The sequence below is a fragment of the Leopardus geoffroyi genome, chromosome C1, assembly GCF_018350155.1.
Source record: "Leopardus geoffroyi isolate Oge1 chromosome C1, O.geoffroyi_Oge1_pat1.0, whole genome shotgun sequence".
NCBI lineage: Eukaryota > Metazoa > Chordata > Mammalia > Carnivora > Felidae > Leopardus > Leopardus geoffroyi.
This window is the reverse complement of record NC_059328.1, coordinates 132,439,730-132,456,114: the sequence shown is the minus strand read 5'-3', so window position 1 is coordinate 132,456,114 and position 16,385 is coordinate 132,439,730. Positions and strand designations below refer to the sequence as shown.

The window sequence follows — 16,385 nt, the reverse complement described above, 5'->3', positions numbered from 1 at the left end:
CACAAGTCATATCAAGGACTCATTTATCTCTACTGTTCATGAGCCTTTTACATATAACTACCTGAAGAATCTTCCACCTAAGGACTTTTAAATTCATAGAGAAAAAAACTGAACACCCTGGGTGTGGTGCCACCACAGGGCACTTACATATGTAGTAGTTACTTGTGTCCGCAATGCTGTTCCACCAGGTGTCCCCATGTGTCTCTCCTGTACCTCTCAGAAGTCTGTGTTTATAGATTACCTCCTCACTTAGCCTTTTCTGGTCACCTCATCTAAACCCATTATCTATACATATTCCTGACCCAAAGGGATTCCCTTATCCTTTTTCTCAGGTTACTTTTAGTAGTTATCCTAGACATATTTTGCTTGTGTGTTGCCTTGCTGCAAAAACATAAGCTTCAAGATATCAGAGGTTTGGGTCACATGGGTGGCTCAGTTGGTTAAGGGTCCAACTCTTGATTTTGGCTCAGGTCATGCTCTCGCATTGGTGAGATCAAGCCCTGTGTCGGGCTCTGCGCTGATAGCGCAGAACCTGCTTGGGATTCTCTCTCTCTCCTCTCTTTTAGCCCTTCCCCTGCTCATGCACCAATTCTCTCTCTCAAAATAAGTACATAAACATTAAAAAAGAAAGATGTCAGAGGTTTTAGTTTCACTCATTAATAGATCCTTAGTGTCTGGCTAAATGGAAGCTGTACAACAAACTTTTACTGAATAGGTTCTTTACTTTGGCTATCATTACTTTTAAATAGTAACTAAGGTGGTTACACAAAGTTAAGAGCGATTGAAGAATGATTCTTTTTTTTATTCTAAAATGGGGAACAACATAGGAGCACCTGGGTGACTCAATTTGTTAAGTGACTGACTCCTGGTTTCAGCTCAGGTCATGATCTCAATTTGAGACCCTTGTAGGGCTCTTTGCTGACAGTGCAGAGCCTGCTTGGGATATATTCTCTCTCTCTCTCCTCAAAATAAATAAACAAACTTAAAAATTTAAAAAAAACACTTTAAAAAAGAAAATGAAGAAAAATAAGATCCATTATTATTTTTTTCATCAGTATTATCTGAAGTTATTTTGGTGTTTATGGATATTGTTCTTATAATGAGTTTCCATGATAATTCTTATTTTGTTTTAATATTATTTTTTAAATTTACATCCAAATTAGTTAGCATATAGTGCTACATTGATTTCAGGAGTAGATTCCTTAATGTCCCTTACCCATTTAGCTCATCCTCCCTCCCACAACCCCTCTAGTAACCCTTTGTAGCAATCTTGTAAAATTGTACATATTCTCATGATTCATTTGAACTTCAACAACATTCTTAGTGAAAAAATTAATTACAATTTTTATCAAATCCACATGTAAGAATCATCTTCATTGTGCCACACATTCTGACTCTGAATCAGTGTCTCCTTTTTCTACACAGCTTTGTTATTATTAATTATTATTGTTTTGCAGAGTCACATGCCTACCTTGAATGATTTCATACTATATACTCATGTATATAAATTATTCTGCACAAATTTTCTTTGTGGTTTTGTTGTGGAATTGTAAGGATTAATTTACTGCATCCAAATTGTTATAAAACATAGCATTAATATCATTTTTAAAAAAAGTGTTTTAATGTTTATTTATTTTTGAAGGGGAGAGAGAGAGAGACAGAGCATGAGCAGGGAGAGGGCAGAGAGAGAGGGAGACATAGAATCCAAAGCAGGCTCAGCATTAATGTCATTTTTAACTACCTCCGTTTTTGTTCTACAGATTATGCTACATCTGACCTTTGACATTTGCTGGATATAAACACTAATGCATTTCTAAAGCCATTCATTTGTGTATTTCATTATAAATATAATTATAAAGCTAATATAAAAAATTAATGAACTACTTTTATTTAGTTTGGTAGAAAAATTGCAAAATAGTGCTATTTCCATATATTCCTCACACTTTCCCCTAATAATGATATCTCAAATAACAATACCAAAGTTACCAAAACCAGAAAAGTAATTATGATACAATGCCATTAACTAAAGACCTTGCCCAAATTCTGCCAATTTTTCTACAATGTATATAGTACTTAAATCTTCTCAGTCTCTTGTATCCCATACCAGTGCCACAATTTTTCCTTTAATTTTAATATTTGACTTCCTTTAATGTATAAGTTTGTTGAATATCTACATTGTCAGCCATCAAATATATTTTGCTAAGAAAATGAAGCTATGGTTTATTGCGAATAATGACTTTTCATTGGAAAGTTGGTAAACCATCCTTTGCTTCAGTGTACGTAATCTGTCTCCTTTTTCCTTTACGTCCCACTTCCCATGCCGCCCCCCCCCCCCATGAATCCTTGCTTGTATTAACTGTCTGACTCTTGCTTTGATTTATGATTTTTTTCTTTAACAATTCTGGGGATCAAACTTAAAGTAGATGTATTGACTACCAACTAAATGGGACCCGTGTGAGTCAGTTTATTTTTCTGGGGCTTTGTTTCATTATTTATAGAATATAGACACTGGGCTATAGGGGTATTTAGCTCCCTTTAATCTGTAAAATACTGACTTTATATGTATGTCCCTGCCTAATTTTATTATTATATTTTTCCCTGACTCACTGCTTCAGTTTTGGAAGGCTACCTGTGGACCAGTGAGGGTTGTTACTATGTGTCTTTTTTTAGATATTTATAGAAGGGTTTCTGCAAAATAAATTTTAAGGACTTTTTCTCTTTTACCTTTTACTCACACATGTATTTTGCCTATCTTGTTTTTCCGCTGGGAATTAATGCGGGTCTGAAACAAGTATACTTTTGTTTAATTTAGGATAATAAGGTAAGTTCCAGGAGGATGTCCCACATCTGTTTTTTGTCATGGTAATTATAAATATAATGAAGACTTACATCCTCTGGCTTTTAAGCTCAACTTGGAATTTAATTATGGGTATCTTCCCCTAAAACCTAAGCAAAGTATGTGTCACCTTGTTTCTTTTAAAAGTTCCTTGAGGGGTGCCTGGGTAGCGCAGTCGGTTAAGCGTCCGACTTCAGCCAGGTCACGATCTCGCGGTCCGTGAGTTCGAGCCCCGCGTCGGGCTCTGGGCTGATGGCTCAGAGCCTGGAGCCTGTTTCCGATTCTGTGTCTCCCTCTCTCTCTGCCCCTCCCCCGTTCGTGCTCTGTCTCTCTCTCTGTCCCAAAAATAAATAAACGTTGAAAAAAAAAAGTTCCTTGAAAAATATCAATTAAAGTGGTACAACTATTTGAATGTTTAAGTGACCAAATGCAAAACTGTGACACATATTAGCAAACATAGCTAATAAAAAAGTTACTTTATATGAAATTAAATTGCTCAGGGAAGTTCTAATGGACTTGCCTTTTCATCTACTATGAAAGAGAATGAGTAATTGAGTATTAATGCAATGAGCTCCAAAATGTTTTATGTTTATAAATTATAATTTACTTCATGGGACTAAGAAGAATATTCAAGAATAGGTATATTATTTTGTGTTCAGAAGTGAAAGCTATTTTTGCTCTGTTCTCTCTTAGTAAATAGGCAGCATTGGGTAGTAAAAGCACATTAATGGAAATTACTCTCTCTCTCTCCCATTCACAATGAGGATGCATATTTTGTATTCTTTCATGAGATACTTCATCACGTGCAGCCACAACAGGTGACAGAGCAGAGGCTCAGGAAAACAAAGTTGATTACATTCACAGGCCTGAGAGACAGAAGGCACAGCGCAACATACAGGGCAACATAAGAAAGACAGCGTGGTGGTCAGGAGGTCAAAAATAGGAATGAAGGGATAGCTTTAGCTAACATCCTTTATTGGCATTTCTGTGGGAAAGGCAAGCAGGTAGGATAAACACTTTAGAACTGGCTTGTGTGAATACTTCCACTGGATTTTAAATGATAGGAGTGATAGTTGCTTGGTACCTGGCCCTGGGATGATTTTAAGGCAGAGGAGTATTCTCTCCTAGGCTGTGGACCAGATAGAGGAGGTATGGCTTTGGATTGGTCAGGTTTTTGTTTGTTTCATTTTGTTTTAATGCACAATGTTACATTAATTTTAGGGGTACAATATAGTGATTGAGCGACTCTATGTATTGTGCTATGTTCACTGTAAGTATAACTATTCTCATACAATGCTATTACATTGTTATTGACCATATTCCCTATTTTGTACCTTTCATCCCTGTAATTTACTCATTTGATAACTGGAAGCCTGTATCTCTCACTCACCTTCACCCATTTTGCCCATATCCTACCCATCTGCCCTGTGGCAAACATCAGTTTGTTCTATGTGTTTACGGGTCTGGTTCTGCTTTTGTTTTATTCTTTCTTCATTTCCTTTTTTAAATTTTATTTATTTTATTTTTTCATTTTTAGACTCCACATATAAGTGAAATCATATGGTACTTGTTTTTCTCTAACATATCACTTAGCATAATACCCATTAGGTCCATTCATGTTTTTGCAATGGCAAGATCTCATTCCATTCCCTTTTATGGATGAGTAATATGCCTCTGTGTGTGTGTGTGTGTGTGTGTGTGTGTGTGTGTGTGTGTGTGTGATCTTTTTTATCCATTCATCAATTGATGTACATGTGAGTTGCTTCCATATCTTTTCTATTTTACATAATGCTGCAATAAACATAGGGGTGCATATAATGTTTTGAATTTGTGTTTTTGTCTTCTTTGGATAAATACTGAGTAACAGAATTGCTATATCATATGGTATTTCTATTTTTAATTTTTTTGAAAAACCTCCATACTGTTTTTCACAGCGACTGCATCAGTTTGCATTCCCACCAACAGTGCAAGAGGGTTGATTTTTCTCCACATCCTCACCAACACTTGTTTTTTCTTGTCTTTTTGATTATAGCTATTCTGACAGGTGTGAAGTGATGGTTCATTGTGGTTTTGATTTGTATTTCCTTGATGCTTAGTGATATTGAACATCTTTTCATGTGTCTGTTAGCTATCTGAATTCTGTACATCTTCTTTGGAAAAATGCCTATTCAGGTCCTCTGCCCACTTTTAATCAGATTACTTGGGGATTTTTTTTTTTTTTTTTTTTTTTTGGTGTTGAGTTGTAAAAGTTCTTTTTATATTTTGAATATGAATGCCCTTATCAGATATATCATTTCTGTATATCTTCCCCACTCAGTAAATTGTCATTTTTTTTTTTTGTTGTTGATGCTTTTCTTTGCTGTGTACAACCATTTTCATTTTAGGCTAGTCCTACTAGTTTAGTTTTGTATTTGATTCTTTTTCCTGAGGAGACATATCTAGAAAAATACTGCTAAAGCCGGTATCAAAGAAATTACTGACTTTGTTTCGCTTTAGGAGTTTTATGGTTTCATGCCTCATATTTAGGTCTTTAATCCATTTTGAATTTGTTTTTACATATGGTATTAGAAAGTGGTCCAGTTTAATTCTTTTTCATGTAGCTGTCCAATTTTTCCTACAATATTTATTGAACAGACTGTCTTTTCCCCATTATATATTCTTGCCTCCTTTGATATAGGTAGATCATATAAGTGTAGGTTTATTTCTGGGCTCTCTATTAGGTTCAGTTTATTTATGTGTCTGTTTTTGTGCTAGTACCATATTGTTTGATTACTACAACTTTGTAGTGTATCTTAAAATACAGGATTGTGATACCTTCAGGTTTCTCTTTCTAAAGATGGCTTTGGCCATCTGGGGTCTTCGGTGATTCCATGCAAATTTTAGTTTTATTTGTTTCAGTTCAGTGAAAAATGCTTTTGGTATTCTGATAAGGATTGCATCGAATCTGCAGATTGCTTTGGGAAATATGAACATTTTAACAAATCAGTTCTTCCAAATGGGTTGGTTAGTTTTCACATCAAAGGCATATTCCTGGCTGGGCCCTTTGCTGTCTCTAAGAATTGGCTATCCCTAGAAGAGGTAGTCTCCTCCTAGGTGGAAAGGTTCTTGTAAAGATGTGAAAATATCATAATTTACAAAAAATAAAAACATTTAAAAATATTTAGAACACAACTCTGATATTGTTTACAATTTTTAGTGTAGTATGTAAAAATGAGCTATATACCCATTGCTGATTTGTAAGGGAATTCTTAAAATGAAATTATCTCTGCCCTTCAATAGTGTGTACTTTCCAGTTTCATTTGAAAGGAATGAATGTGAAGAGTGTATTTCTTTTGCTTAGAGCATTTAGCAAAATCATTTCCGGATGACTGGCATGGTAATGGTATATTAGGTTCTTCATGGAAACAGATCCAATAGGATGTGTACATAAAGAGTAAGAGAGAAAAATGTAATTTAAAGAACTGGCTTGCATGAATGTGGTGGATGACAAGTCAAACATCTGCAGGATGGTCAGCTAGGTTGTAGACCCAGGGAAAAGTTGAAGTCTGAAGATAATTTAGAAACTTAATTCCCTCTTCCTCAGGGGACTTCAGTCTTTTTGTGTTTGTTTTTGTTTTTGTTTTTTTTCTAATGTCATATGAGTGGATGAGACCAACCCACAATATAGAGGGTAATATGCCTTACTGCAAGTATATGGATTTAAATGTTAATCACCTAAAAAATTACCTTGACAGCAATATCTAGACTTATGTTTAAACAGGTATCTGTATATCTTGGCCTATTCGAATTGACTCATAAAATTAATGATCACATATGGCTGGCTGAACAAAATACTTCAAGATGTGGTAGTATAAATCAATAAATAATTCCCATAAGAGCAATAATAGCACAGAACGCTAAAATGTTTGTTAGCGGTGGTCATTTTCATGCTAACCTGTTTGCTCATCTGTCTACATGTATTAAAGATTACCAATTTATGACTTCTGTGACTTTCCTTGGGAGATATTTCTCTGTGAATCCCTCACATTTCTGCATGTCTTAGAGTGAGACAATTATTGCCTTTTATTCAGAAATATTCTTTCAAGGACTTTTGTATAGAAAAGAGCTTTGGAATAAGAGTTAGTTTATCCCTACAGTATAAAGGACAGTCCTGTTTATTGCCCTTTAGAAAAGATTTGGGTTTCCTAACTTCAGAATTATTTCACAAACTCACTGTTTATGAACCCATCTATGTGGACCGAACCCAAGTCATCCCCACGGGACTTTGGAGTAAAAGAAACTGGTATCAGTTTGCTCATGACCATGCTACTTTCTATGCTGTGAGTAATAAAGTCCTTTATTTTGACTTACACATCTTGTGTCTTCTAGCATCATCCACGCAACAGTACTGGGCTAAGTTGTGAGCTTTAAAGTAGGGGAAAAAACTCAGTTCTTAACAATTCTTGAAACCTTGCATTTGATTATCATTTAGATAGTTATCATTTATTAGTAACTATGATGAATACTGTGGTGCTTTCTTTACTCTCTTCTATGCTCATCACTGCATCAAAGATGAAATATCTGAATGCCATAGAGAGACAGTCTGTGACACTCTCCTCCTAAATTGAAACCAACAATATGCTTTTGATAATAAAAAAAGGAAACCGCTATATTTTAATACATTCTTTTCATCTTAAAATAAGACCCTATATGCACATTACATTTCTCTTTAAATACATCAGTAAAGTATTTTATTCTGATTGAGTGTAGCTTGTGTATTTATTCTCTCTGACCTCTAAACTGACCCGAGAAAGGACCTGGAATGAAAATGAGGATGAGAACATCAGCCTCAGCTGGCTATGGAGGGCAGATGATAAAGAGAACTTCAGTCTAGCCAAAGATTCCTGCATCTTCAGGAGATAGGGAATTTAGCAGGCAAAATTTATTGCCACGCTATAATTAAATCAACTTCATTCACTCATGTCAGAAACATAAAAGTTGAGATGCCTCAGGCCACATTGAAATACACAAAGAGGATGTTGATTAATTAAACTACATGAATAGGAGGCAGGAGAATTGTCCAAGTGTGACTCTGAGGCAAGGTAAGGCATCTTCGGCCCTAGGCAGATCTACGTTACATGCTGCACATGCAGTTATTTAAGGCACATGATCATCCTCTGCACTCGCACACTCTTGTAATGCTTCATTCCAACCCCAAAAAATAATGTTCGCATTAAGAATAGAAAATCTTGGCTATGTTGGGAAAATATAGGCATTGTCTTCTTATGATTGCAATTGTGGTGTATAATTTCCAATTCCTTATTACGTTAATCCCAATTCTCTTGTAAAAGATCAAGACTCATGGATTATTCTGGAGATTCCATCTATGCACCTTAACAAAACTAACATCACTGACCACATCCATTGCGTTTCTTTAAAAAAAAAAATTGGACCCAATTTTAAAAGTAAACAATTTTATTTTAAGTATATAAAACTTGAATCCTCTTCTGTTCCATAAATGTGTAAAATCTAAAAATCAGGCCTGCAATGATGTTAGTGTTAGAAATTTTTCTCTAGTCTTTTAAAAATGTTTATTTCATCTAATTCTGGGTATTAATTGAAATAACTTGTCTATTTCTTTAAAATCCAAATAATTATTTAATTTACATAAATTGTATTATCCTTTATTCATCCTCATTATCTTAGTGGTAGATATCACCTATAGGAAATATTCAAGAATTTTTCACTTAAGTGAAAAGTCTAGTTTTTGATGAGTGCATGTTTTTTAGCAGACTAGTCATATATTACACCCATTTATAAAAATTATTCTTAAAATACCAGAACAAAGTTTCCAAAAGAAAAATGATGGAAAGTTGAATATTTGGAACCAAAACAATATGTTAATCTTAAGTATTTACAGAGTATATTAAAAGGTCCATTTTTAATCTGAAGTATATGGATAAATATCTCAATTCTTAGAATGGAACATGTAGATATGTTAATAAAAAATTATAAGAAAACATTATCTGAAATCTTTTTTGAAGGAGTATGAGCATGTTGAGAGTCCTCTCTTATTGATAAATGAAAATGAGCATTTTGTTAAACTTAAGGGCAATTTTGGCAGATTAAAAAATACATTTGTAATCTTTGTTTGATATTTGTTATATAATAACAATAACAATAACAATATAGTAGTGAATGTTGATTTTACAATTAGAATACTTGAACTCGACCCAAAGATATCAAGGCAATTTACTCTAGCAAATTTTACCAACTTCACCTTTCTTACATCTGAACAGCCATATGTTTCCTCAAGCTGGTAATTCATATCTCTGTAGTCATCTATGTTTGTTTGAAATTTGAGTGACATCAACCTTCATATGTCCTGATCACCTTGTTGAAATATTTTGGTCTTAGAGTCCTTAGTCCATCTCAGATTCCAACCAATGCTTCTTGAAATAAAAAAAAATGTACATTAAACCAATGTTCTCGGTCTTAGTGTTCCATCAGTCTTAGTTTAATTAAAGGCAGATATGATATGATATGGAGTCAGAATACTTTTTTCATGAATGTATATTTGTTGAGAAATGGATTCACTTTGAGGCTCTTACAAAAGAACACCCTGTTAAAGATAGGCTAAAAAGATCTCCAATTTGCACGTAGACTCTTAGGAATTTCTTTATTTTAAAATTTGTATTCAACCTCATTTTCACCCACATGGGAAAGAAAAACAAAACACACACATCCAAACATATTTAAAAAACATTAAGCTAATCATTTCCTTGCTATCTTAATAGATTAGGTAGTTAGCTAAAGGGACGGATATAGTGAAAATTATACTATTAGTAATATATTAATAACAATATTTATATAACATTGACTATGTGCCAACCATTATTGTATGTATTTTACATACAATATTTTACATATATTAATTGTATGTATTTTTACATATATTAATTAATGTTAAAACCATCCTATGAGTTAAACACTAACATTACACCTGTTTTAAAGATTAGGAAATTGAAGAGTAGAAAGGTTAAGTAATTTAGAGATACCATTAGTGGCAGAGCCTAGGCCCTGTAATTCCAGAACTTGTGATTTTAATCACTACTTTATGCTGTTCAAGAATTTCATTTTCCAAAGAAGAAGCAAACAACACAATTAGGAAGAGGATTCACTCAGTTTTGAAATTCAATTCCATTTCACTCTCACTATGTATTTACATATACTATTTCTAGTTAAAGTTGGCCACTGGTCACAATGCAAGGGAATATTAAATCATAATTTTAAGGGAGATAAACATAAAGTATATTTCTATCAAGTAACACTCATAAGGAAAAGAGTCAGGACATATATAGAATATTGTTTTTATCTGCTAAATGAGTAAAAACTAACATATACTGAGAATTTACAATATTGCAGGTATGCTAAGTGCTTTACATGCAGTAGCTAGGTTACCCCTTGTTATCATCCTCTGGTGTAGGTGCTATTATCTTCACTTAATGAGTGTAGAAATTAAAGATCAGAGTGACTGAGGTGCTTACCCAAGTGTCAGCAACAAAATTTCAATCCAGATAGTACTACAACTGCTTCCAATGAAAAATGAATAAAAATTGTCAAGTTAGATGTCAAAAGGAAAAGTTATAAAAATAATAGGGCTATTGAAGATGGAAATGTCCATGCTGGAATAGATTTCAAATGTAATACAGTTTTTGAAAACCAACTAACAAGATAAAAATCAACCACAAACTATGATAGATATAAAGGAAAAGAATAAACAGCTATTATTTTCCCATTACTCCAGAGCTGGAAAGTGCTCAGGAAAATTAAGTGTCGATATGGCAAAGACAAAATTAAAGTTTTTTTTCTAAGCATAGACACAATTAACCTGTGAAAATGACTCATCCTGGATGGTAATGAAGCAGATAGGTTAGTGAAATTGAGAAAACATATCTGATTCACTATAATGGGATTTTCAGTTAGATCAAATCACACATTGTATTAGTCATCCTCAGTCAGGGCCTATGCTGATGAGCAGAAAGGGTCACATAAGAAAATCTTATTTTCCTCCAAGTCCAGAAGGGTCGTGATTAAAAAATATGATAATAGTAAACATTTACTTCATGTTCAAATGAGGGAATGGCATGTAGATGTGCCAGTGGTGTGTGAAGGCACAGTTCTGTCTCTAGTGTATTACTATGTACTGCTTTGCCCCATGGGTTGCAGTTCTCTACCTCATACCAGGGAGGGAAAAGAGACAAAGGTTTCCTTGGTTTCAAGAGCAGAAAAGGAGTTCCCGGTAATTTCTCATGCATTAGAAAGGTGAACTATCCTTAGGATGTCGTGAACAGTTCGGAAGGTGGTTCATAAAATGGCAAAAAGCAAGGGCAGGGCTCACCACAGGAATTAAAGATCTCACAGTTTTAAAGATCTCTATGCTGAGGATCACTGACTTGTATTTTTATTCTAATTCTGCCACTACTTATGTGATGAAGGACAATCAGCCTTGACTATAAAGTGTTGGCATTTCCCTTTCTGTAAAGCGTTTGAATTAGTTGAACTTGTATAAGTTTATATATTAATAATATTCCTTTGGATTATCACTGCCTGTATCTTACAGAAGGCTGTAATAGTATCCTTTGTAATGTAAGTCTAGGATATAGAGAAATATTTTAGTGTTTCTTTGAGAGTTACTGTTCATGCAGTTCCATGATGAAAGCCTGTTCTGGGCTTTCAGAGATGTGCTTCTGCTGGGCCTGTTCATCTCTTGGCAAGAGGGCATTCCCATTGTTTTATTTTTTATAAATAATTTTTTAAGTGTATCCATTAAAAAAATAATAGTTTATTTTTGAGAGACAGAGACAGAGTCCAGGGATGGGCAGAGACACAGAATCTGAAGCAGACTTGAGCCCCTAAGCTCTAGGCTCTAAGCTCTAAGCTGTCAGCACAGAACCCCACACAGGTCTCGAACTCTCCAACTGCGATATCATGACCTGAATCAAAGTCAGAAGCACCAACTGCGATATCGTGACCTGAATCAAAGTCAGAAGCTCAACCAACTGAGCCACCCAGGCATCCCAAAAATTTATCCAGTTTTGTGTGAGTGAGAGAGGGAGAGAGAACGTGCATGCATATGCACACAAATGAGGGAAAGGCAGAGAGAGAGGCAGGGAATCCCAAGCAGTCTCCACAGTGTCAGCACAGAACCCAAGGTGGGGCTTGACCTCATGAAACTGTGAGATCATGACCTAAAACAAAATCAAGAGTGGGATACTCAATCAACTGAGCCACCCAGGTGCCACCCCCTTATTATTTTGATTATTCAGATTACATATTGCAAGTTTGAATATGTTTACTTTTTGAACATAGTCCTTGTTCCTATTACTAGATTTTCCCCCTAAATAGTCTGTATCTATGTTCTGAGAACATTTACCCTTTTGTGCTCTCATCACTTACAGCAAGGGCAGGACTCACCAGAGGAATAATGCAGTTTTAAAGATCTCTACACTGAGGATAATGTGACTTGGATTTTTATTCTAATCCAACCACTTCTTGCGTGATAATAGACAATAAGCCTTCATTTTAAAGTGTTGGCATTTCCCTTTTTTTCACTTCAAAGTGTTGGCACTTCCTGTTTTTCTCCAGATCACTATTTCAATTAAAATATAGAGGATCTGCTGTTCACATAAAATGGAGTTCAAAGTAAAATTGAAAAATATTATGTGGAATGGTGATGTTTTCCAAAACAACCTATAAAGAATCCAAGAATCAGAATTCATTCCTCTTTAAATTAAACATTTTATTAAGTAGAACATAAGTAGTGGACACTGTTGTAAAATGTGTTGTTCTCTTGTTTTTACTTTTTACAGATCTTGATAACGTGGAAGGAATTGCTGTGGACTGGATCGGAAATAACCTTTACTGGACAAATGATGGCCATAGGAAGACCATTAATGTGGCCAGGCTAGAAAAAGCTTCTCAGAGTCGGAAGACTCTTTTAGAGGGAGAAATGTCCCATCCCAGAGGGATTGTGGTGGATCCTGTTAATGGGTACGTAATATTTGATTAGCCTAATAGGAGGAAGATATATATATATATATTTTTATATTTAGTTGTGGCAAGTTTGATTTAAATTCACACATGAATGGCCTGATTGGGAAAGCTACTCATTTAATGATTTTCTCTTACAGAAAATATGCTAACTAAATGTGTCAAAATACATTTAACTGAAATAAACAGATTATTTGCATAAAGGATATATTTACTTGATGTACTCAGATAAAGACCATACTTCTCCATTTTAGACTGCCTGACACCAAGATAAATAATCGATTGGAAGAATCAATCAATTTAATTTTTAAAGGGCATTAAAATTTAATGTATTCATAAAATAGCAAAGATTTTTATTTATATTTTTTGATACATTTACTGTGAGCCAGGCATTTTGTTAGATAGGTTCACTATACTCCTTTCCTTTAATTCTCACAATAATCCTTTGAATTAGTTGCAATTTTCATCCTTGATTTATAAAGAAGAAAAAGGTAATTGATTTGCAAAAGATCATTCAATTATTAAGTGACCAACTAGATATTTAAACTCAAGCAGTATATCCCAGAATTTACTCATAACCTCTATACTCCACTAATTTTTACTAGTCTAGGTTAGTAATCACATAATTTTAGCATAATCATAGTTTTCATAGAGTGAAATCATTTTGAGGTATGTACCACGTGTTTTAGGATGGAATAGTTTATGCAATACTCACATAAATTTATTTCCTTTTATTTGTATTCAGAGCTATTACCTGAACACAAACAACACTGTACATATAGAAATATTAAAAAAACTATGAACATTCCTAACAGAATGTCAGAATTAAATGAATAGATTACATATTTTAAAAGTGCAGTTGTTATATGTGACATTTATAACCCCATGTCTTATATTTCACTGTTTGAAACTAGCATCACAAAATGAACATACCTTACACCTTACTACACACATACAAAAAATACTTCATTGAATAGGAAACATGTGGCTTCCTTATAAACTGTGATCACCAGATTATAGTTCCTAGAATTGTTTGTGTTGAGAATAGCTCCAAACACAATTACGGTGCTTCCTTTGACTGACATTTAAACAGTGGCTGAACTCATTGTATGTGTTTTTATAAGACATAATTATAATTTCAGTGATTTTATGTGTGAATTCTGTAATTATCTGTCCTATTCCTGGCCTTTAAAACCAAACCATCTATCTGACCTTTAAATCAAGGCAATCTGAGAAACTATTTATTACACACATCTTCTACATCTTCCTGAAGCAAGATATCTTAAAACAGCATCTTTGTTCTCAGTATTCTGTTAGAGAAATACTTTGTGATAGTTAGAGTCTTCATGGTGTTCAGATGACACAAAAATGGAAGTCATAGAATCATATGATTTAGGAGGAAATTTAGAGGCCACTAGTCCCATCTCTCAATTCCTATTCAGGAATCTCATCCAGTATTTCTCTAATAGACAAGCATCCAACTTAGATTTGAAACCTATAGCATCTACATAGTTGACAGTATTTGGGGGCAACTCAAAGTGACTCATTGACGCAATATCTGCATCTCTGTAATATCTACTAGCTGACTCTGTATTTGCTCTAGTGCTACAAAGAATGACTCTTCTACCTCTTCCATCAGACGTTGTCTAATAGAACACTGCTATTATGCACCAACCTGAAAACCACATATATTTGTACACACACACACACACACACACAAACACACATTTTTTTTTCTCCTAGCAATATACTACACCAGACTTTTGCACTAGGTATACAGTGGTTAATAAAACAGGCATAACCTTAATCCTTATGAAGCGTCTTCTGTTGTCTATGAGGTGGAGGGTAGGTAGATAGAATGAGAAATAAGTGCCCAATGGGCAACTAACATAATTTCAACAGATCAGAATGGAGGAGGAAAACAAACGGGATGACATGATGGAGACTAACAGGTAGAAATTGATTTCAGTAGTTTGCTGAAAGGCCTGAGGAGGCATCATTTAAACCAAGATTTATTTGTAGAGAAGGACTTGGCAGTGGAGAGTGAGGGAAAGAGGATTTCAGATCAAGAAAATGGTGCATTTGAAGATCTTAATTTGGGTAAAAGCTTGAATGTGAGGAATGGCAACGAGGACAGTGGAGCTGCACCATTGATAACAAGGGGAGAAGTGACGGAGATGCACTTGTCCACCAGGATGACAGCTTTGTACTTTGTCTTTGGTGCAGGGTAAAATGTGGACCTGAGAATCAGATTTATATTTTAAAAAATCGACTCTGACTTTCCTGGAGAGAATGGATTGGAACATAGAAGTAGAATTGGGATCATGTGAATTTAATTGTCCCAATTATGATTGAGCATAATATAATTTTTTTTTTTTAAAAAGAAGAAACTTTAGTTTGGAAAAGTCCATTTAAAATAGCACAGTGTAACTTTATACAAAACATTACAAAATAAGACACTTGATTTATTAACATGTTTTTCTACCATAATATCTATTTGCAGCCATACACAGAAGGAGAGCATTACAGGTTTTCTCTACCATAATAGCCTATTAACAAAATTACTCATTCTAGAGATTTACTTCATCCAGAGATTTATAAACAATTACAGAATCGGTAATGAACATGTTCATTTAATTCTTTATTCAAATATACTATTAACTACCATGTAGGAAATCTAATGTGCTTGGTGTGCACGCACACACACATTACCTGTATTATAAAATAGAATGAAATAATGTTCTTCAAAAATACTTGAGGTTTTTAATTCAGAATTGAGCTTTACACAATGAATAGGATTTGCAGATAAGTAGATTTGGTCTCAGGGTCTCAGGATGTGCAGTCATAAGGTTAGTCCCTGTCCTTTGAAGGGACAGTGTAAATACTTGTTTAGAGGCAGGGACGTTAATGGCCATTTTGAGATGAGATAAGTTCATTAAGCCTAAAGCAGAGGGCATGTGAAGGAACATAGAGAATAAATTAGAAATATGCAGAAACCTTCAATGTTGGGATTAAAAGGTGGGATTTTCTTTTCTGACAACAGAGTAATCAGATGGTTTTGAGAATAAAAGTCACATTTTTTTAATTCATGACCTAGGAAGACAAGTGATAGCAATATGACAGGCATATGTGAACAACCTGTTAGGAGTTCCCTTTGAAAAGGGATAAGAGACAGACTGTGGCATTTGTAATAGGAACAGAAAAGAGACACTGGAAGAATACAGTTGGCAGGTCTCAACCGTTGTTGAAATGGGGATAAAGCTGGAGGAGGAATTGGTTATGATGGCATGTTTCTCAAGCTGATAGCTACAGGTGAATTCCCTCCATTCCAATAATTTCACACTTCATAATTTATGTCAATAACTTAGAAAACTGCATCTTCAGTTCTGACTCATCAAAATATTATCTGTAGTAAATGTGTCCGAAGCTGAGCACATATTTTCCCTCAAACATGATCTCCAGTATCCCTACCTCAACTAATAGTACCTGCTCTCTAGTTAACTGCTAGATGTTATGG

At 34.5% G+C, this 16,385-nt stretch overlaps 1 protein-coding gene across 4 annotated transcripts in view; it reads left to right on the top strand.

Moving 5' to 3' along the window:
- The window catches only part of LRP1B (LDL receptor related protein 1B), a 1,910,230-nt gene that overhangs the window by 1,126,738 nt on the left and 767,107 nt on the right, over positions 1–16,385 (top strand). For all 4 annotated transcript variants that reach the window (XM_045479681.1, XM_045479680.1, XM_045479683.1 and 1 more), the window contains exon 12: positions 12,688–12,868. In XM_045479681.1, the coding sequence (XP_045335637.1) occupies positions 12,688–12,868 (181 nt within the window). The remainder of the gene's footprint in view (positions 1–12,687; positions 12,869–16,385) is intronic.